Raw genomic sequence first — 23918 nt, forward strand, 5'->3', positions numbered from 1 at the left:
TGCTTACTATATTCCAGAAATAGGTTGCTGGGCATTACACAGCCTAGGGGTTTCTGTCCTTTGGTTTCCTTCCTGCTTAACAAACAAAAACAAAAAACAAAACAAAAAAACTGCTTGGGAGATTGGGGATTAAAATAAGGTAAAGTAAGCAGTTTTCTGGGGTAAACGCTATAAGGTTTTAAACTCCCCAAATGTTCCCTGCATTTGCACTGCCTACATTTAGGCATCAACTTTTACTACCTCTAGGATTAGTTTTTCCTTTCCCAATCCATGTGGACAAAGTGGGTCATAAAGATCCGTAGATAGTTTGCCCAGATCTTCCCTCAATCTGCGAATCAGCTTCCTCGTTTTAGAAAATCTGAAACGTAAAAGAGAGAGGGGCTGGGATCGGAGCCCCAGAGGGGGAGGGAAAAAATGGAATCCCGCGCGGGCAGGCGGCTGGCCAGGAGCACATTCCCCTAGCCTCCCTATGTGCCGACCCCGCGGCCTTGGGAAGCTCCTCCCTGGCCTTTCCTTCCTCCTCCTCCTTCTAGGAGGCAGTGGCGGGCGAAGCGTGAGCGCTGCGGTATTTTGTCCCGAACGGTGACCCCTCCTCCCAGGCAGGCTGCGGCGGCGTCGGTGGCAGCCGAAAGCGGAGGAGAGGCCCGGGCGGCCCGGCGGCCTGGAGGCCGCGAAAGGTGGAGGCCGGGCCGCCCTTGTGCGCCGCAGGATTGACGGGGGAAGGGGCAGAAGCTAGCAAGCCCCGCCCGGCCGCCGGGAAGGTGGGGGAAGCCCCGTGCAACCCCCGCCCTCCGGCCGCCGCCGCCCTGCTGGCCCTGCAGCCGTCGCCGCTGCCTCGGGCTACAGCCCCGGGCTCGGCGGTCCAGGCTGGGGAAGGAGGGCGGCGAGCGCGCCCGGAGCCGCCGGAGATGGCAGGAGGGCACTGCGGCAGCTTCGCCGCGGCGGCGGCCGGCAGCGGCGAGATCGTCCAACTGAACGTGGGGGGGACCAGGTGAGCCGGCGGGTAGGGGGTTTTCACTGGGGATGCCGCGGCGGCCTCCTCCTCCTCCTGGTCTCGACGGGGACCGAGAGTCGCAGGAACGAGGGCGAGCGTGGGAGCCAAGCCTGGAACGTGGGGGCCTCCAGGCGGGAAGAACGTTGGGCGAATTTTGGAGCTGATGAAGGATCTGCTCTGGGAAGGGAAGGGCAGAAGGGCCGCTTGGAATCACCGAGGACCAGGCCCCTGTGGCATAGTAGCTGCTGTCCTAGAATGCCAACCTTTGCCCCTCCCCCTTTCTAAGGTATCAGGCAAGGAGGACCATTAATTACATAGTCCTCCTTACCTCATCTCAGATTAGAGTGTATTTGAGGAATTTATTTAGTAGAAGCCTGGCTTTGTGGTTTGGATGTCGGAGATGAACCTGCCTTCCTTTCTCTTTGGTCAACAAGGTGTCGGTTTTCTTAGGAATGAGTACGGTGTTCTTTTCCGCGCCTAATTAGGGGATTTGTAATTTGAAAGATTTCTGTGATGGGAGTGCTGTAGATTTGCAGTACCTAGTTATTTATTTTCAGAATTTCTTGGTGCATGGGCTTGAAGGATCTGTTCAACTTTTAGGACAGTGTGTCCAGAAACTGCAGTTTGAACATTTGCTTTTAGGAAGCTCTGGATATTGGCACGGTGTGGCGCCCTTGGAGTAAACAGACTGAAAGCACTTCTCTGTCTGTTCTCTTTCTGGCCTTCCGCCCCCCTTTCTGTGCCTGTTATTAAGTTTGTTGGGGGAAAAAAAAACATAGTTTTGGTGGATTTCCTATAACTTATGAGTCACTCCTCTCAGAAAAGGGAGTTTGCCAGCTGTTTGAAAGAAGTGTTAGTTGAGTTTTAGGCTTGATAGGAGATAAACAAGGAAATGCTCTGGAATACAGTGTATTTTTCTGTGCTTAAGAATATGATTTTCAACTAGCATTTTAACAGTATTTTAATGTCTTAGAATCGTAGTGACAAAAAGTGTCTACTGTAGTGCTTCAATCCTATACATTTGATAGCTTTCTAGAATTTAACACAGAAAACCATGGTACTTCGTTCGTTCTTAGGGTTTTTTCCTCTTCCCCCAAATCAAAACTTAGATAATTTACAACATTATTGCAGTTGTATAGAAACCAGTCTTATGGAGATTTATGTCTCCTAATGTAAGAAGTGGAGTTTTTCCTAAATTCACGTTAAAATACTGGAAGTTTGGTAACTGGTGGAATGCCCCGAAAGAGGAGGCCTGCAATGTGTGTTGATTATACTGAAGAGTAACAGTATAATAATTTAAAATCCCTATACTGGTTTCTACTTGCTATTGATGTATTTCTTTTCTTTAATTTTCTTTTCTTTTTTTTTTTTTTTGAGATGGAGTCTCGCTCTGTCGCCAGGCTGGAGTGCAGTGGTACGCTCTCTGCTCACTGCAGCCTCCGCCTCCGGTTTCAAGTGATTCTCCTGCCTCAGCATCCCGAGTAGCTGGGTTACAGGCCCGCACCACCACGCCCAGGTAATTTTTGCATTTTTAGTAGAGACGGGGTTTAACTGCGTTGGCCAGGATAGTCTCGATCTCCTGACCTCGTGATGCTCCCGCCTCGGCCTCCCAAAGTGCTGGACTTACACGCGTGAGCCACCTCGCCTGGCCGATAGTTAATATATTTCTATTCAGACATTCACAAGGACATACAGTATTATTATACAAATTAAGCAGTATTGTTATTTACTGTATGGATGGCTTAATACTGAGTGAACTCTTATTAAAGACTGCAGAATTCATTTAAAAGTTTTAACTCATAAGGCGGTTATCTTGGCACTGTAACGTTTTATCTTGTGTTTACATTATTTATGGAACTTGAGCTTATCAGGTTCTAATTTTTTCTAAGTGATATTAGCAAAGATACAAAACAATACATATATTACTGGTTTGAACAGTTTAGAAGACATGAAATTGTTAGTGGGAATGGAAACATTAAAAAAAACTTCAGAAAATTGTTAAGGTAAAATAGCTTATAAAATAAATGGTAATGGTATGGCCTGTAGAAAACAACATCCGACTCCATATTCTAAGAATATTTTCTAGATTTGATTTTGAATCATACACTCGTGCAGAATTGTAGAGCTAGGTAAGTTCTAGAAGTCATCTGTGTCTTGTATAAAACACAGTGTAACACAGTCACTTAAGCCATTGTAAGAGAAAAATCCTGATATGATTGCCACTGAAGTTCAGGAACTGCTGTGACGGAGAATTGAAGTTCTGAAGTGATAGAGTCAAACTCAAAAGGAGTTTGTTGGGAGCAGAGAAGCATATGCTATTGGTAAGGTCTTTTTTTTATTTTTTCCTCAAGAGAATAGACATGAGAATGGATATACTGAAAGGAATTACAGAAATGACTAATTTTTATAGTATAATACTTTGTGGGTGATTCAGAATGTAGAGAAGATGAAGTTTCATTTAGAATTGTTAATATTCGTTATTTACAAAAAGTAATGAAGTGAATTCACTGTGACTGAATTTGTGATTAATTGTGTTATGGGTAAGTGTGATTTTAGGCCTCATGGAAGAGAGCTGGGACTAGCCGTTGAGGACTCCAGGACAAAGAGCTTTTGAGTCAGGTATATGTTTTCAGTTCCCAGGCTTTATCTCTAACTAGCCTAGCAACCTTGGACAAATATTTTGATGCTTAGTCTATTAAAATGTAAAGTGGCAGACAACAGTACCAACCTTGTCAGATTGTTATAGGAATTTGAAGTAATAAATGTGAAATGCAAGGGTTAGTGTCTTTATCACTACTTACAGTGCAGAATAGATAACTAATTAGATTGCTTCCAAGTTAATTTAGTAGGAGGCAAGTTGCATGAAGTGTAACTGTGGATATGCAGATTTCTTTAGTAATTCTTTTGCTGAGACCAGACTGTACCTGACCCTATTCTTGAGACACTATGGGTATGGGATAAAAAACAAATCAAAACAGAAAAGGCTTTCATGTATCTTTCAAATGATTATACTCATCATGTGTAATTTTAAGTGTGCTAGTTTTCATGAAGTTATATTTGAGACTAGTTTTGAGGCCTGATGTTTTAAAAAAATTGGTGAGGATGAGGATCCAATCCCTTTGCCCAGAAATTCCAGGTTACTAACCTTTCCCCAAAATACTGATTAAAATTGAAACTGATAATGTGATTTTAAGCAGACCTTTGTGATTTTCTAAGTAGTACATAATTTTAATTATTTGGAATACAATTGCTGAATCAGTAGTAAATATGAAAGATTGCAAGTTATAAGCTGTCCTCATTTGGAATGAATTTGATGGCCTCCAGAACAGTGAATCTGCATTGTCGTGAATCCTTGGAGCCTTCAATTTACCACTGACTGGATTTACTTTGATTTTGGACCAAGTCAGTTTTCTGTGACTGGGGTAATCTGTATATTTTTTATTTTTTCTTAAGAGTCTACTAAGAAATGCATTTAGGAGTATTTGCAGTGTTTTCTTAAATAAAGTAGCTTATTTGTTAATCAGATAAATGGGCATAGGAACTACTTAAAACACCTAGACTGTCCATAACCTATGAAATTCGTTAGTAGTCAACTTCTATGTGTTCCCTAAAGTACCTCTTACTGTAGTTTACATTTAAATGTCTTTAATAAATGAATTGTTTTACTGTCTTTCCTTCAGTTAGCCAGTGAAAGAATACTTTTCCTTACAAATTGTAAAGTTGTAAGTGGGAAGAAGTGGAGATAAACTTTTTTTTTTTGAGACAGAGTCTCGCTCTGTCGCCCATGCTGGAGCTCAGTGGCGCGATCTCGGCTCACTGCCAGCTCCACCTCTCTGGTTCATGCCATTCTCCTGCCTCAGCTTCCTAAGTAGCTGGGACTACAGGCGCCCGACAACATGCTTGACTCATTTTTTGTATTTTTAGTAGAGATGGGGTTTCACCGTGTTAACCAGGATGGTCTCGATCTCCTGACCTTGTGATTCGCCTGCCTCGGCCTCCCAAAGTGCTGGGATTACAGGCATGAGCCACAGCGCCTGGCTGAGATAAACTTTTAATTGTGATTGGAAAGCATGTTTTGATAATAAAAGAAAATTTCTTTTAGAGACTAAGGCATTTTTTATGGAACAGTGCATACACCGCTTCTGCTGTTACTGACACTGAGACTGATACTGCTAAATGGTTTAAGTGGGCAGTTTAGTGACATCTGTTTGTCAACACTAGTGTACTCTGAAAATGCTCTGTTGTAACCATAAAATGCTGATCGTACAGAATAATCAAGTCTCCGTTTTGTACAGAACATTTAACTGAGTTTGTAGAGTGTGGTTCTGTTTATCACACATAAGTTTCAATAAACATTTACTGAGCATGTGCTAGATGCCAAGAACAAATGCTTTTAGGTCATCCTCTCTGGCTTTAAGAAAAAGCAACATATACTTTTTTAATACAAAATCCATTTCTGAAACTGAGTTTGAAAGGTGAATGTACAGATAATCCATTTGTCAAGATATGTAGCCTCAGGTGCCTGGATGGACTTGCAAAGTTGAGAGATCCATGAGACTTCTGACACTGCTCTGTGTAAGCCTTGGTAGTCAAAGTTTTCACCCTGGCCTGCAATCCAGTGCTGTTTAATATCCCACTTAGAAGATGGGAATGGGAAGTAGGATGCATTTTGAGGTTATGCTGCAGTGAGCAAAAAGTAAGCACCTTCCACGTTTTTGATAATTCTAGGCTGCTAATTTAGGTAATGGCAGACAATAGAGGGGTGATACAGTATATACCTGCACAGTCTGGGAAACATCTCTTAGCCATTTTGACTGGGGCTTGGCCTTTGTTTCCTGGTGATAGTGCATGGTAACTAGTGCCACTATTCAGTCACCTTGTTTAGTTTAAGTATGAAAGATAAAAATAAATTTGGGGATTTCATATAATGCCAGAAAATAAATGTGGAGTGAAGGTAGAGGTTTGCTAGGCTGGGTGAGGTAACATTGTAGTTCAAGGTGATATCTTAAAATGAAAATACTCAGAGAAGGGCTGGACTGAGCAAGTACTATGTTGCTTTGTTTGCCCTATCAGTTTACATAAATTGTTGGTTTGTTGTCCCAGTCTATTATACTGTACTTCGGTAAAGATCCTCTCAGAATTGGTGGTAATATACAAGCTTGATCAAATGACAACCTCAGAGCAGTTGTATTGGCTGAATGATTTTCAAGAATGAAGTCAGCAGTTGCAAATAGCCCAAGACTGCATATAAAGAAGGTGTTAAAAGAGTAATTTACAGTGAAATTACTATGAGCTTAAAAAGAGATAATACAGAATAGGATATTTAGAAAAACTATTACCTGGAAGGTAAGGCCTGAGTGGTATCAAGAAAGATGGATGGATCTTGAATTATTGGACATGAGGAGGGTGATCTAGCTGAATAAAGATACCAAAATGGTAGTAAGCATGAATTTTTTGGGGATATGAAGAAGCTTTGTCATATGAAAGGGGAAAACCAGCGTTTGTATTGGAGAGATGAGATGGAACCTGAAGGTAATTTTGAATGTTGTACTGAGAAGTTGAGACTTGGTGTGATGGGCTAATTGTTGATTCTTCAGCAGAGATTAGCTTATTGGAAAGTAGTGTTTTAAAATGCATTATATGGCAGATAACTAGTTGTTTATTGTTATTGCGAGCTGTTTATATAATCTTAACTCTGAATTGAAAGCAACATTTAAAAATACTAACTGTAATAAATATATATATATATTTTTTTTTTTTTTTGAGACGGAGTCTCACGCTGTTGCCCAGGCTGGAGTGCAGTGGCGCGATCTCGGCTCACTGCAAGCTCCGCCTCCCGGGTTCCCGCCATTCTCCTGCCTCAGCCTCCTGAGTAGCTGGGACTACAGGCGCCCGCCACCGCGCCCGGCTAATTTTTTGTATTTTTAGTAGAGACGGGGTTTCACTGTGGTCTCGATCTCCTGACCTTATGATCCGCCCGCCTCGGCCTCCCAAAGTGCTGGGATTACAGGCTTGAGCCACCGCGCCCGGCCAATATATTGTTACAGCTATAAATATAAAACATCTTGTAAATCATTAGCCAGCACATGAAAACAAGTTAACTAATACTGAAATTTCAAATCATATTCTTATTTATAATACCGGATGATTTTTAATTGCAGATTTAGTACCTCAAGACAAACTCTTATGTGGATTCCAGATTCGTTTTTTTCCAGGTATGTCTTATAATTCTTTAGTGTATATTTTAATACATTTATTTACCAAAATATAATTTTTGTCAGTTAAATTGTTTTTTTAATAGAAAAGGTTAACTCTTAAAATATATATATATATATTATATATAAACTTGGAAGATAGATAACGTACTTTTAGTGGTCTTTAACATTTGATAAAGAATTATCACATTTGTTTATACTCAGATTTTAAAAACTAACTTTAGATTATTAATGACTTCCAGTTTGCTGAGTGGGAGAATTTCAACACTTCGAGATGAAACTGGTGCTGTGAGTATAACAATAATTGATACATATTTCTAAATTAATGCTTATAGTACTTGGTCCTAATGTATACTCTAAGAATATAGGAAAACTAATATTTTAATAATCACTGAATGAAAGTGGCATAATTTTATTTCTTGTCCTACATAGTTTTTTATAATCAGAGAAGATCCCTAAATAGGGAATACTATATATGGCAATTTAAGTATTCATGATTAGAGCAATTGTAGAATGTGAGCTTACATTGGCATTAGAAGAAATATTTTTTAGATCAATAATTGAAACTTTAACAGTAAGTGGATAAATGTAAATATTATAATGTTTTTCTATTAGAATATAAGAGGTTAAATTAGTAAAGTCCTACAGTTTTTTATTTTATTTTGGATAATAATCTTGTGAATTTGTTTGTACACCATTGGTACAGTGAGGGAAGGAAAGAATTGTAAAGTTTCAGTGCAAAAAATTGGTTCATCCATTTGGAGGCAACAGAGTGACCAATGGTATTTATTTGCTGTGGTAAGATTTGCAGATGAAATAAGGCAACAAAGGCAGATATGTCCATGTGAAATTATAAAAAGTTACAGTGATAAGATCTCCACAAATCTGTGATGTTTCTTCAATTTTTGATCTACTCTAATGAAAACAAAAGAAAGAATTTATAAAGCTTAGAATCTCATTCATTGTATATATATAGTTGATCATAGTAGGCAAAGTTTTATTACTGGCTGCCATTTCCCTTTCTAGTTGATTTACATAAGTTTTAAAAGATGTTAAGTTTTTATGGCCAGCTCTTTTATAAACGATTCAAAATAGGTGTTGGTATACATTTCCATAAAAGTTATCATTTATGGACTGGGTGAGGTGGCTCATGCCTGTAATCCCAGCACTTCAGGAGGCTGAGGCAAGTGGATTACCTGAGGTCGTCAGGAGTTCAAGACCAGCATGGCCAATATGGTGAAACCCCCTCGCTACTAAAAATAGAAAAATTAGCTGGCGTAGTGGCAGGTGCCTCAAATCCCAGCTACTCAGGGGGCTGAGGCGGGAGAATTGCTTGAACTTGGGAGGTGGAGGTTGCAGTGAGCCCAGATCGTGCCACTCCACTCCGGCCTAGATGACAGAGCAGGACGCTGTCTCAAAACAAACAAACAAAAGTTACCAATTATGTGTTTTAGATTTTTAAGCAATTTGTTTTCCTCTTATGTATTTTGTGGTGCTTTATTTAAAAAAAAAAATTTCATTACCTCTCCCTAGCTCTGAAGGAAATTGAGATTAGCAAAAGTGTTATGAGAATAGTATTCTTTTCCACTTTCGACAGCAGTGTGCAGTACTTTTCTTAGTTACCCCTGTGTGCATTATTAAAGTACACTGTAGTTTTAACGATTGAACAATATGAGAAAGTATTATGTATTCGTATTTTCAAAGTATTAATTGAATTCTAGACTGTTTCAGATAAAAATGTTTCCTCAGGTGTCACTTTTACCAAAGGTGTCAATACAAGTGATTTTTAAGTAAGATTTTTTCTACGTATTAAAATATCAGTTTAATGGTAACTTTTCAGGGGAAGAAAAATACACCATCTCAAGAAAAAGACACCATCTCATGAAATGGCACACAGAACTACATTCCAATTTTAGAAACATTAAAATTTAAGAGTGGAAACAAGGAAATGTAGTATTTAAATAATTCAGACTTTGTTACCTATTAGTGCTACAGATATTAAAGTTAAAAGATTAATTTGCAATTTGAAAATAAAACAGTTCTCTTTTTTACAGATATTTATTGATAGAGATCCAGCAGCATTTGCACCCATTTTAAATTTTCTTCGAACAAAAGAACTAGACTTAAGGTAAGAAATGCACTCTTTTTAAAGTAAATTCTTACAGAGAAATATGTCTTTTTAGTATATTTTATGAACGAAAAGTTTTTTTTGGTTTGTTTTGTTTTTTGTTTTTTTTTTCCCTTGAGTTAGGGTCTTGCTCTGTCGCCCAGGCTGGAGTGCAGTGGCATGATCTCTGCTCACTGCAACCTCCGCCTCTCAGGTTCAAACAGTTCTCCTGTCTCAGCCTCCCGAGTACCTGGGACTATAGGCACATGCCGCCATGCCCGGCTAATTTTTTGTATTTTAGTAGAGAAGGGGTTTCACTGTGTTGCCCAGGCTGGCTGTGAACTCCTGAGCTCAGGCAATCTGCCCGCCTTAGCTTCCCAAAGTGCAGGGATTGCAGGAATGAGCCACTACGCCCAGCCGGAAAAGGTTTTATTTATTTATTTTTTTACTAAGACTTTGATTAAAAGTTTCCTCACACTGAAACTGGATGTGGTGGTACATGCCTATAATCCCAGCTACTCTGGAGAAGAGACTAAGGCAGGAGGATCCCTTGAGGCCAGGAGTTTGAGGCTGCAGTGAGTTTTGATCATGCCTCTGGCCAGTACTGCTATACTGTTAGCACAAATAGTTTTGAAATAGAATAAGAAAGTTTCAAGCATTTTTTTTTTTTTTTTTTTTTGAGACTGAGTCTCACTCTGTTGCCCAGGCTCACTGCAAGCTCCACCTCCTGGGTTCATGCCATTCTCCTGCCTCAGCCTCCCAACTAGCTGGAACTGCAGGCACCCACCACCATGCCCGGCTAATTTTTTTGTATTTTTAGCAGAGACGGGGCTTCACCGTTTTAGCCAGGATGGTCTCGATCTCCTCACCTCGTAATCCACCTGCTTTGGCCTCCCAAAGTGCTGGGATTACAGGCGTGAGCCACCAACCCCAGACACAAAGTTTTAAGCACTTTTAATGTTAAACTAGTTATAACCAGTTTTACAAATAAAAACAAATTAACATAGTAATTGTATATGTTTATTAAGGCTGGGGAATATTTTTAAAATAAGGACAAATTCCAACTGAAACCTAAAATGAATCATTAGTATTATAAATTCTGAATCTTCCATTTCTTTAAAATTTTATTTTCATGTTACTTTACTTTACTACTATGAAGTAGCATCATTTCATCTGGATAACATAGCCCTTCCCAAGGCTAGTCTTTTTATTTTTCTATTTTATTTGTTCAAAAAATATTTATTACATAACTATTTTATATAAGCACTATGGTAGGCACTGTGAGGTATACATCAGAAATAGATCATGCTTGTAGGGAATTTACAGTGTAATTGGGGAGATTAAGATAAATATGTATAGAAATGATTATGATAAAAAGTTAAAAGCAGCTAATGCCATAAAAGAATGATTTCCATTCTATCCTTTGCCTTCTAGACAATTTATTTGTACTAGCCTGATAGATCCCTAATCTCTCCTTTAGTGACCCAATTCATATATATATGAATGGTTTTTAAGTAGATAACAGAATATTTTTGTTCACATGCAGTTTTTATTTAGACTTCTTAATGATTAAGGATAATAGAAATAAAGAATATTAGGAGAAAAATAATTTTTCAAGCCTTATGACTGTATACATGAAGAACCTAGAATTTTTTACTTTCACCTCAGATAATAATACAGGTTTCCAGTGTTAGAGAATTTACATCATTTGTTTCTTTGTAGGGGAGTAAGTATTAATGTTCTCAGGCATGAAGCAGAATTTTACGGGATCACCCCATTAGGTATGTGTTCTTTTAACATTTGGTGTTTATGTGCTCTGTTAATATTTGATTTGACTCATGTATGAAACTTGCCCTAAATGAATTGTGTTTATATCAGGTCCTAATTTTTGATGGACTTGTTCAGTGCTTAGTTTTTGTGGATTTTCATAGTAAAAAGATATTGTGACTTAATTAAAATTTTCCTTTTCTTTCCTTATCCTCTTGAACTAGAGAAAATAAAAATGGAGTACTGTTTTTCTGTTTGCATGTACTCTTGACAAGTTTGCTTTGAAATGTTTTTAGTAAGAAGGCTTCTCTTATGTGAAGAATTGGAGCGTTCCTCTTGTGGCAGTGTCCTTTTTCATGGTTACTTGCCTCCACCAGGTATTTTCACTTTATTTAATCTTTTTAAAACTTCCTTCTATCATTAAGCAAGTATAAACATATGAATAGGAAAAACTATTCCTTGATTATTGAGTTTTTTGTCTGTAAGTCTGCTAGAAATGGTAAGAACTTTTGATTTTTACAGAAATTAAGTCACATTATATATTGGAGCAGGGATTTGGCAAACTTTTTCTGTAAAGAGCCAGATAGATTTTATGAGCCAGAGGATCTCTGTGACAGCTACTTAACTCTGTCGTGTATACTACATGAAGAATAAGTGTAGCTGTAACCACTACAACTTTATTTACATAAATAGCATTGGGCTGGATTTTCCATGGCCCATAGTTTGCTGACCCCTATGTTAGAGCACTGGTTGTCAAACTGCTTTTTGGCAAAATTAAGGAATTCTGCAGGATAAGTCAGTGTCACCTCAGCCCCACTTTAGCTAGAAGAGCCTGCTTTTACCTGTGTTATAATGTACTTCTGAGCAAGATTTCATTTTAAAAAATGCTCCCCGTCAAATAAAAGAATGTTTGAAAGTATGGGGAAATTCAGTCCTAAATCAGATAAATTAGTACGTAGTACCTAACACATAATACCTGTACCATAATTGTAAAGAGTGGCTGACAGACTGGATTAATTACCCATTAATTCGGTAACCTCAAGCTTATTTATTGTAAGCAGTATGGCAGTAGCAGAAATCTGTTGACAGAATTTTGTCTTTCTCTTTGTTTTTTTCATTTTCATTTTATTTTTTAATTGTAATTAAATTATTTGCAATAATTTGCTATATTGGAAGATGTTATTTTGGCTTTAATGAAATTCACATTTTTATGTTTCTTTGTTACTATGTGATATTTTTAATTTTTGAAAGGTGAACTCAGGAATGTATTTGTTTTCTTCTTCTTTTTGTAGGGATTCCCAGTCGTAAAATAAACAACACAGTCAGATCTGCTGATTCTAGGAATGGACTTAATTCTACAGAAGGTGAAGCCCGGGGAAATGGTACACAGCCTGTTCTCTCTGGAACGGGAGAAGAAACTGTTAGGCTAGGTAAACAAAGATTACTGAAATTGAAAAAGAAAAATATGTACGTTTTTGGTTCTAGGTGATATTGAGTAATTACTTTTAAAGATTTTTGCCTCATCTCCTTTTTTATCCAGATTTATCATTTATATCTTGGAAAGGTCTCATTTAACACTTAATTTTTATTTAAAATACTATGTAATCTTTTGTCTTTTCTGAATCTTTAGAACAGCATTGACAAAATTTATCTGGTAAGAGCCAGAAATTAAATATTTTAGGCATTGTGGGCCACACGTTCTCTGTCAGATCTACTCAACTTTGCCATTATAGCGTGAGCACATAATGGACAATATGTAAACAAGTAAGCATGGCTGAGTTCTAACAAAACTATTAACCAAAACAGGCAGAAAGCTGAAATTGGCCTGGGGGCTGTAATTTTCCAACCCCCAGTTTAGAATGTAAAATATTTCTTTTTCCAAAATCAACAGGATTTCCTGTGGATCCACGAAAGGTGCTAATAGTAGCTGGCCATCACAACTGGATTGTAGCTGCATATGCCCATTTTGCTGTGTGTTACAGGTAATGTATAATTAACAATGCTTTGCTTTTAGAGGTGGTAGTTTTAAAATTAATTGTGATTTTATATTTTTAGATTGAAAAGCTATCTTTTTTTAGTCATCAGGTTTTTTCCCTGCATATTTTACTCGTGTCTGTGTCATCTGATTAAGATTTAGTTTACTTTTATTTTTGCAGCTAATTTGGTAAATATTTCTGGTAGCCTTTTTGTGTTGTAAACATTTCGCAGACAAGTGTGGACTGTCATGAAACTGAGATATCTTGATGTATTATTTGTTGCTTATACCTAGCTTCTGAGACTGTAGTATATAATGACGTTAGACAGGATTATTCATGTGAGCTCCCTGATGGTCTATCTCTAATGATTCAGTGTTTTGTATTCTGTAGCAAGGGAGAGTACATTGGTCATAATTACCACATTTTGGGAAGTGAGGTAGTAAAGCAGGGCAGTTGTTGCACAAGTGGTATAGTTTAATATCTAATATGTGAAACTTACAAAGAAGTAGTTTGGTTTTACTAATGCTTACATTCTCAGAGCCTGAGAAGCAATGAAGAATAGTGTAGACCGGTTAATTTTTTTTTTTTTGGTTGGGACTCTTAGTTCAAAATCACTGTATTCATTGAGAAATGTTGATGACGGAGAATGGTGTAGAAGCACAAAAGTGGTTGGAATATACTAGCTTAGATTATAATTTCATTTAATTGCAGAAAAATCAAAGATATATAAACTATTTGTTTATCCCTGTTGAGTTCAGTTAAGAAAAAATAGTCACGATAAGTTGAAAAATATCTAAAATGTCTTCTAAACTTTACAGATATAGTTTAAAGAATCCCAGATGTATTTTTTTTTAATCTGAATTTATGAAAGGTTTGGCATGTCTGGTAGTGCTGTTTACATCAGTAATCTCAGGTTTATATTTTCCTTGTAGTAATGATTAAGGGCAGACTTTATGTTTCAAGAGTGTTTTGGCGGGGCGCGGTGGGTCACGCCTGTAATCCCAGCACTTTGGGAGGCCGAGGTGGGTGGAGTTAAAGATCAGCCTGACCAACATGGTGAAACCCCATCTCTACTGAAAATACAAAAATTAGCCAGGTGTGGTGATACATGCCTGTAATCCCATCTACTCGGGAGGCTGAGGCAGGAGAATCACTTGAACCCAGGAGGTGGGGGTTGCAGTGAGCTGAGATCTCACCGTTGTACTACAACCTGGGCAACAGATCAAGACTCCATCTCAATAAATAAGTAAATAAACTTTTTTTAAGAAAGAGTGTTTTGTGGATTTGTAATTTTAATTATGAAATAGCATGGAAATTTTTTTGCATAATTTTTTTGGGGATGGTTTTGTATGAGGCAAAGCTAATTTGGTAAAGGTATTTTTTTTAGGAAGCATTGTTTTGAATTTATCATCTTATGTATTTGAATTGGGATGACTTGTAGACTCTTGTTTACATATTATGTACGTATTTTTGTCGATAACGAATTCCAGAAGGATTGTGAAATGATAAGTGATCGAAGTGTAACAGCATAACTTTCTTTTTGTCATTGTACACAATACTGAAGATTGCTCTTTTCCAGAAACACCACATTATGACGCACAATTTAACTCACTGGGTAATAATTGTAAGCAGGATGATGCTATTACATTTTCCAGTCTTTGTGTTTGCATTGATCACGATCTTTCTTTGCTTTCACCAAGTGTCTGACATTTCAAAGCAATATACTCATGCAAAGTGATGAAGGAAGAAAATTGAGGACATATTTGGATTTCCTCACATATAGTTAAATCATTCAGCACAATGGCAAAAAAAGATTTCAAAAGAAAGAGAAATATTTAAACTGTTTAAAAGTGTAATCTTTTCTACAAGTTGTTTTTCCTCAAGTTTTTATATCAATAAGTTACAAAATCTTTAAAAACAGAGTAGTACGTGAAGACCTGTATGATGTTCTCCTAGCTTCACTAATTTTCTACATGGTTAGGCTTTATGTTTATGTCTCTTTTTCTTGCTGAGTTTATGACAGTGTTACTTCTATTAACGAAGAGTAGTTGTGTGAATTGCTGCCCCCTTGGGGCGTATATTCCATTTTAGATCTTTAATCCTTGTGGAGTTTACTTTTTTGTATGTGGTGTGAGATTTAAGGATTTATTTTATTTTCTTCTCAGTGGGTAGGTAATTATGTTCTGACAATTTATTACATAAATCATTCTTTGTCCATGAATCTGATAGCCCATTTTATCTTGCTTTATGTGTGTGTATATACTTGGATCTGTTTTTCAGTTCTCTCATGTCCTTATGAAATATGTCTATTCTCATACAATTTGAGGTGATGTATGTTCATAGTAAGTTTCAAAATTTCACAGGGCATGTCCTCTTTATTGTATTTTATTGAGGTCTTCACGTAAGAAATAACTAGACATAACCACATTCTTCGCATAGCTGTCTTAACTTCAGAGGGTTGGTTCACTAGGCAGTGGTAAGATGATGGAGAGGTGAAATAGCAGAGCATATTCTTTCTTTCTTTTTTTTTTTTTTTTTTTTTTTTTTTGAGACGGAGTCTCGCTCTGCCGCCCAGGCTGGAGTGCAGTGGCCAGATCTCAGCTCACTGCAAGCTCCGCCTCCCGGGCTCACACCATTCTCCTGCCTCAGCCTCCCGAGTAGCTGGGACCACAGGCACCCGCCACCTTGCCCGGCTAGTTTTTTGTATTTTTCAGTAGAGACGGGGTTTCACCGTGTCAGCCAGGATGGTCTCAATCTCCTGACCTCGTGATCCGCCCGCCTCGGCCTCCCAAAGTGCTGGGATTACAGGCTTGAGCCACCGTGCCCAGCCGAGCATATTCTTATATATTTTGTTTTATTTATTTTATTTATTATTATTACTTGTTTTGTTTTGTTTTTGAGATTTTGAAACAGAGTCTCGCCCTGTCATCCAGGCTGGAGTGCAGTGGCATGATCTCAAGTCACTGCAACGTCTGCCTCCTGGGTTCAAGCAGTTCTCCCACTTTAGCCTCCTGAGTAGCTAGGACTACAGGTGTGTACCACCACACCTGGCCAACTTTTGTATTTTTAGTAGAGATGGGGTTTCACTCTCTACTATGTTGAGTGAATATACCATGTTGGCCAGACTATTCTCAAACTCCTGATCTCAGGTGATCCGCCCGCCTCAGCCTTCCAAAGTGCTGGGATTCCAGGCGTGAGCCACTGTGCCTGGTCTTGTTCTACATATTTTAAATGGATTACTTGTATGGAAAATTATAGAGCAAATATGTACCTTCTTTGTAATTTTTTAAAAAACAAGTAAATTCACATATCTTATTAAGAGTTAAATTCTATAGTTGTTATAGTCATTTTTAAATATGCTGTCCTGATTCTTTTACCCTTTTTTGACATGTCTTTATTGTGTAATACCCTAATTACTATAGAGAAAAACAACTTAGAAGTAATATCTCTGTAAAAGATGAGATTATATAGTTTTTTTTTTTCTTTTTTTTAAGTGAATCCAAGTTTATTAAAGTAAAGGAATGAAAGAATGGCTACTCCAGAGCCAGAGCAGCCCTGAGGGCTGCTTGACTGAGTATACTTACAGTTATTTCTTGATTATATACTAAATAAGGGGTAGATTATTCATGAGTGTTTCTGAAAGGAGCAGGCAATTCCCAGAACTGAATGTTCCTCCCCTTTTTAGACCATATAGGATAACTTCCAGACACTAGATGTCATTTGTAAACTATCATGGGACTGGTGGGAGTGTCTTTTAGCATTATAATGCATTATAATTAGCGTATAATGAGCAGTGAGGACGACCAGAGGTCACTTTTGTTGCCATCTTGGTTTCAGTTTTGGCTGGCTTCTTTAGTCCATCCTGTTTTGTCAGCAGGATCTTTGTGACCTGTACCTTGTGCTAACCTCCTTTGTTACTCTGTGACTAAGAATGCTAACCTCCTGGCAATGCAGCCCAGCAGGTCTCAGCCTTATTTTACCCAGTCTCTATTCAACTCTGGTTTGAACGCCTCTGACATATTTTCCCCTTCCCTTTTACAAGGGTACTGTTAATCCTAAGGGTTGCAGAGGGAAAAGATTCATCTTCTGTAACTTCTGCAGTCTGAATAGGGATGATGATATTTCTGCCTATTAGGGTCTTCTGCATTCACAGTAGAGGAATGCTCAGTCAGAAACTGTCAGTATAGTGAGAACTGATTTCTGACAAAAAGTGATGACTGGAAAATTAATAAGTGTTCAAGTTAAGAAAGCACTGAGTAAGCTTATCTTTCATTCCTACACAAAGAGAACAACAGCAATATATTCTACAGTAACAAGGCAAAATAAGTAAAATTATCCCAAGTAAACTAAATAAAAGAAGGCTTTTCATGAACTGGGAAATTGTTGCAACCAAGCTGATACGGACTTGGAACCAAGCTGATATGCTAGCCAATTCCAATACATGCCCACAATTAGAATACTGATCCAGATTTTTGTGTTATGCGTGCCTCTTGTTTCTTCTGAACAGCAGCCACAGATCACTGCTTGGTCCACAAGAATAAGCAGGGTGAGTCCAAATTGCAGAAAAAACTCAAAAACTACTGATGAGACAAATCTAATAAAAGGTATACCATAATTTTTGAAACAATTTTCCTCTCTTCAGTCTTTCATTTTTACTAGAGACAAATCATGGTAGGACTGATTTGTTTGCAAGATAAGCTTTAGTCTTATTATACTGGGCCTGATTATTTGTATAAAGTGCAGCAAGAATGATTAGTTCCTATATAGGCTCTTTTTAAATTGACTTTGATGAAACTTTGATCCATAAAGAATCTCAAATTAGACTTCTTAAAGCCTTGAGCCTTGCCATGGATTTATCATTGCCCGCAAACACCTGTATGAGTCGGATAAGTTTCTTTCCTCTTGAGGTTTCATGATAACTTGGGGCTTCTGGGCCTGTCAGAAAGTGACTTTCTTTACTTATCCCAGACAGGTCAGGAACCTTGTACAAGGACCATGTAGACAAGATATGTGGCCAGTTTTCCCAAGGGGCTTTTATCAGCTCTCTAAGTCAAATTTGGTTCCTTAAACAAGTCCATATCTGAAAGCATGGTATTCCAGTCAAAGCCTTGGTAAAATAACCAGTTTCTCCAATTGTCTCCTGTTACAAAAGAAAACAGACTCTTATTGCAGTTATATATTGCCATAAGTTAAGAATACTCACAAATAGTTTCCAAATTCTGGAGAAATCAGGTAGAGAGAAAGAAATATGCTCCAAATTTTGTTTATAAGAGTATACTTTACTCAATTGTTAAAAGCTGCAAAATCTCAAAAGAAAAGTGTTCTTGACTCCAAAGTTTCAGCTAATTGGTGCTGCAGTCTATTTCCTTTGGGTCAGGGGTCTCTCCACTCTCATTTCATAGTTTCCCAGGAAGATGTTACTGGAAAGGGTTCTCATCCAGACCCCAAAAAAGGGTTCTTGGATCTCTCACAAGAAAGAATTTGGGGTGATTCCTTAGAGTAAAGTGAAAGCAAGTTCATTAAGAAAGTAAAGGGATAAGAGAATGTCAGCAAATTTTAGTGTTTATTAGGTTATTTAAGTATTTTCATTTGTTTATCTTAACAAATGAATCCCATCTGGTGGCTGAAGAGGGTGGTTACAAATTATACAATGCTTAGGAAAAATTGATACATTTTTCTCTGTTGCTTTGAAGTTTAAGGAAATCATTAATTCTTCAAATTAATAGACTCAATTGTATATTCTTATGAATTATAGTTGTATTACTTGGCATACATATTTAAGGGAAAATGAAGTTGATGTGTTTTCATTTAGGCCCTTAGGTGACTATCATTTATGAATACCTAAGTTTGCTTTTTGCAGTGAATGTCAGGTAGTTTGCAAAAGAACACTTCTTTTCTTTCATTTTCTATTTATTCTCTTTGGTAAGACAAAAGGGAAATTTTATAGTTATATTTGCATCATTTGTTTAGTTTAAAAATAGATACTTCATAGTTCAACTCATTCATTATTATGATTACGTAACTGCTAAAGCACTAAATGTATGAAGGCTGCTATACATATAATCACATAGAAAACATGTCTTTAAAACCTAAATTCATATAGGGCAGAAAAAATTATTAAAAACTGACAGGAATATTTATTAGAGAAATTAGGTATTAAAGAATACACTAACTTTGACATTTGGGTAATCAATAATTCATACAGTTTTGCATTTAGACCTTTAAAAACTAGTCTTCAGAAGATATTCTGCACCCTCTCGTTTTTTATATAATAGTGCTAAGGTATTGGAATGCATGTGATACACTCACTTATCTTAGTGTTTCTGGATAGACTGTCCATCTGAAGTACAAAAAGCAAGAGATTCAGTGTGTGTTGTTTCAGTTAATAAACACTGAGAAGCTGATTAATAACTGAAAGGTATAATAATTCTGAAATTCAGATTTTTGCTGATTGTTCTTACTCACAGAAGATGACAGTATCATTTGTGTGTGTGTGCATTTGTGTGTGTATGTATGTGTATGTGTAGAGAAACATGAAAGATAAAACCATCTTTTTTTAAAGTTTTTGAAATTTTTTAAAATTTGGAAGACTTACTAAATTATTCTTTGGAGAAATATAGAACTGTAGTCTCTTTCAAGTCATTATATGTCCTATGTATGCAGGTATAAAATACCCCAAGAATAATATTGTGGCTTCATAGGCGATATATATCAACAAAATTTTATTTGTTATAGGAAGGTGGGTGGGTAACTAGTTAGTGTTTTTTTTGTTTTTTGTTTTGTTTTTTGTCATTGTTTTTTGTTTTTGGTGCATTGATGTGTATTCTGTTTGCTTAATTGCTGCCGAGTCTACCTTATGTGCCTGTTCTTCCTTAACAGAATCAAAGAATCTTCAGGATGGCAGCAAGTGTTTACGAGCCCATATTTGGATTGGACTATCGAACGAGTAGCTTTAAATGCAAAGGTGGTTGGAGGGCCACATGGAGACAAAGACAAAATGGTTGCTGTTGCCTCAGAGAGTAGCATCATCTTGTGGAGTGTTCAAGATGGGGGAAGTGGAAGTGAAATTGGTAGGAAGAATCTTGTTTATGTTGTAATTTGATGATATTAATATTTTGAAGTTTATAAAAGAGATTGGCACTGAATATGGAAATTAACCTGGACTATCACTTAGCTAGAGCTGCCACAGTATTTACTGTGGGAGGAAAGATCTGATAATGAAGGAAAAATGATGTTTTAGAAAAGACACAGGGAGCATCTTTTCACCACTTTAAGTGAAACCTGGCTGCTCTATGAGAATATTGCTTTTCCTGAATCCCACTTAGTGGTGGCTGTTTTCGCTGTTTTCTCTCCACCCCTCTCAAACCACTGAACCTGAATGTGGGGTAAGTTACTTTCTTGCTCCTCATTGTTGTTGCTTCTAGACCGGACATTCCCAGACTTTGGTTTCAGAACCCCTTAATCTTAAAAAGTTACTCAGTACCAGGTCTTTGTTTGTATGGGTTATTTTCTTTTTTTTTTTACTTTTTTTTTTTTCTTTTGAGACTGAGTCTCGCTCTGCTGCCCAGGCTGTAGTGCAATGGCATGATCTCACCTCACTGCAACCTCTGCCTCCTGGGTTCAGGCAATTCTCGTGTCTCAGCCTCCTGAGTAGCTGGGACTACAGACACGCACCACCACGCCCAGCTAATTTTTTTGTGTTTTTAGTAAAGACAGGGTTTCACCGTGTTAGCCAGGATGGTCTTGATCTCCTGACCTTGTGATCCACCCACCTCGGCCTCCCAAAGTGCTGGAATTACAGGCGTGAGCCACTGTGCCCGGCCTTTGTGTAGGTTATTTTCTGTCAGTATTTACTATATTAGAAATTAAAATGGAAATTTTTACAAATGTTAGTATAGCTATAATAATCCATTGCATAACTTAAGTAACTTTTTTAATGAGAAATAACCACATTTTCCAAAAATGTGTAAGAAGAATGGCATGGGTTTACAGTTTTGTAAATCTCTTTTTTAATTGTGATATCTATTTCTGCATTCAATCTGCTGTGATACATTGTTTTGATTGAAGTATATGAAGAAAACTTGAGCTTACACAGATATGTAGTTGGAAAAAACTTTTTTTTAGTCTTTTCAGAAAATTGTGCATAGTCTTCTTTGATTATTAAAACTCTGAAATCGTATCAGTGAACTTTTCATATTTTGTTAAATTAAAATCCATCAGACTATTTTGTACTTTGAGTGAATCTTTTACCATACATGATTTTATAATGTGTTGGGCATTTGGAAATTGTTGGTTTGCTGAGTTATGTAGATCTTCCAAATGTTGATACCTTTCATTGTATAATATGAAAAAAATTGTATTCATTAGTGTCCCTGCTGACTACGTGTTAGGGAGTTGTCACACTCACTGTGGCAGATAAAAGTTTTCCAAACTGCAGATTTTCACTTGAAACGTTGAATTTTTATCATTGGCAACAAATAACATCAGTTGTTTTCCTTTAAATAACAGGCTTACTTTGTTTATTTTTTGAAGATAATTCTGCCAACCACCCAACTCTGAATAACCATAGTCATCTCAAATTAAAATGGTACTTAATGAACAGAGCAGCGTGTGTAGCTCTTTGCTCCAGCAATTGTGAAGGTGCTTTTTCCTTGACATAGCCATAGCACTTAGTCATACAGAATATTAAGATATATAGTTGAAATTAAGTTTTAGTCAATACACATTTTTACTGCTTCATCAAGGACATTCTTTAGTTACTAGTGACCATTACATTCTCTGCCACAGACTTTCAAGAACATAAAAGGCCAAATCTTTAATCTTTAATCTTTAAATCTTTGATTTGGCCTTTTGTATTCTTGAAAGCCAATGGCAGAGAAGAATGCAGTGGTCACTAGTAAAGTTTAGTGCCACTGTCCTGGTTTGTGCTAAGTAAGGTACCTGCTGTTTTTACCAAACATTGCTTTGCGTCATCGGTGTAAATATCAACAAAGATGTTCTCGAATAAGCCATGAAATACCCACTTTGACTATTTCAGCACTTCCTGTGTTTGTAGCTGTGCATTCACATAAAGGATTTTTAATGATCAGTTGAAGCTAATACCAGATGGATACAAGTAAAATACCTGGTGCAGCTAATACCAGCTGGATACGAGTAAAATCTCAGGTCTAGCCACATCTATATGTTCATCTGTTTGCAAGACAAAAATACAGTTCTACAGACAAGAGATTGACTCTCTGCCAGATTTTTAGATTGAAGAGTTACTGTATTATTGAAAAGTTAACATGTTATTTCTTCATGGACTTTTCATCTAGCAGGCATTCAGCGTTGTCATCTGTGCAAGGCTTTATTAGTCTCTTAGCAATTGAGTATATTTCTCTAGCCACTGTGATGTCTTAACTTACCTTTGAGATCCTTCATTAGCTTTTTCATTTCTAGTTTGAAGGTCTATACCAAACAATTTCTGGATTAAATGAGTTTTTTACATCTTTATTTAAAATACTTAATTTCCTTTTCTTCTTTTCTTTCCTTTTTTTTTCTGAGATAGGGTCTTGTTCTGTTACACAGGCTGGAGTGCAGTGAAGTGATCCTAGCTCACTGCAGCCTCAACCTCCTGGACTCAAGCACTGAAGCAGTCCTCACACCTCAGTCTCCTTAGTAGCTAGAACTATAGGCAGACACCACCACGCCTGGCTATTATTTTTTAATCATTGTGTAAATGGGGTCTCATTATGTTGCCCAGGTCTCGAATTCTTAAGCTTTAGTGATCCTCCTACCTTGGCTTTCCAAAGTGCTGGGATTACAGGCGTGAGTCACTGTGCCTGGCCAATTTGTTTTTCTTTAAACTCTTGAGTATTCAGTCTCAGTGAATCTACAACTGACATGATACTATTCAAAAGTGTTTTGCTACGTAAAGCACAATAACGTTAAATTGCTAATATCTATAAAGTTTGAGGGAAAAATAGTTTTTGTTATTTTAAAATTTTTATTGGCTGGGCATGGCAGCTGATGCCTGTAATCCCAGCACTTTGGGAGGCTGAGGGGGGTAGATCACGAGGTCAGGAGTTCGAGACCAGCCTGACCAACATGGTGAAACCCCATCTTTACTAAAAATACAAAAATTAGCCGGGCGTGGTGCCATGCACCTGTAATCCCAGCTACTCAGGAGGCTGAGGCAGGAGAATCGCTGGAATCCAGGAGGCGGAGGTTGCAGTGAGCCAAGATCACACCATTGCACTCCAGCCTGGGTGACAGAATGGCACTCGGTCTCAAAAAAAAAAAAAGAAAAATTATAGTTTTGCACAATTGTTTGAGTCTTTCCTTTTATGAGTCAAAGAATTCTGATTTTTCTTTGTCAGCATCTTTAGACTTAGGTGGTGCACCTATGGATTGAGCAGGCAAGTGTTCTAATTTTCCTTTTTAAAGCCAGTGATCCATCACTACATGTAAGAATATATTTTTAAAAATTGTGGAACAAAAAATTTTTAATAGTTTTTGGTAAAATATAAAAATTTAGAAAACTTTCAAAACATCTTTAATACTAATATTGCAGAACAACATAGCGGTATTTACTTATTTCTTGTACTACTTTGTAGGTGCACAAAAACTTGGATTTCAAAATAATTTATTGGACAATAATGAGGTTGCAGAGATCATAGCAGATATAAACTGAAGATAGCTGATAAGAGCACACTAGAAGTATTTAGAACAACTATGTTAATCTTGGGAAGTTTAGTTATACTGTAAGCCCACCACTAGAGATAATTATAGAAAAAATAAAAATATATATGCAGATTCTATTAGCTGTCTTAATCGTGACCTCATCACATGTCATGTAGCCTCTGGAAAACTCCTCTGTA

The 23918-nt window shown here is 37.4% G+C and overlaps 1 protein-coding gene across 2 annotated transcripts in view; it reads left to right on the plus strand.

Annotated features, from left to right (window-relative positions):
- Window positions 1–421: 421 nt before the first annotated feature.
- Window positions 422–23918, plus strand: part of LOC105493521 (potassium channel tetramerization domain containing 3) — a 57268-nt gene continuing 33771 nt past the window's right edge. The window contains exons 1-9 of one of the 2 annotated variants that reach the window (XM_011761220.2): window positions 422–991; window positions 7156–7209; window positions 7452–7497; window positions 9264–9337; window positions 11039–11097; window positions 11380–11460; window positions 12376–12513; window positions 12975–13065; window positions 19939–20129. In XM_011761220.2, coding sequence (XP_011759522.2) covers window positions 909–991; window positions 7156–7209; window positions 7452–7497; window positions 9264–9337; window positions 11039–11097; window positions 11380–11460; window positions 12376–12513; window positions 12975–13065; window positions 19939–20129 — 817 coding nt within the window. In that variant the 5' untranslated portion in view covers window positions 422–908. Of the gene's footprint in view, window positions 992–7155; window positions 7210–7445; window positions 7498–9263; window positions 9338–11038; window positions 11098–11379; window positions 11461–12375; window positions 12514–12974; window positions 13066–19938; window positions 20130–23918 lie in introns of those variants that run through there. The other variant, XM_011761221.3, reaches the window with a different exon arrangement.

Source organism: Macaca nemestrina, chromosome 1 (genome assembly GCF_043159975.1).
Source record: "Macaca nemestrina isolate mMacNem1 chromosome 1, mMacNem.hap1, whole genome shotgun sequence".
NCBI classification, from domain to species: Eukaryota; Metazoa; Chordata; class Mammalia; order Primates; family Cercopithecidae; genus Macaca; species Macaca nemestrina.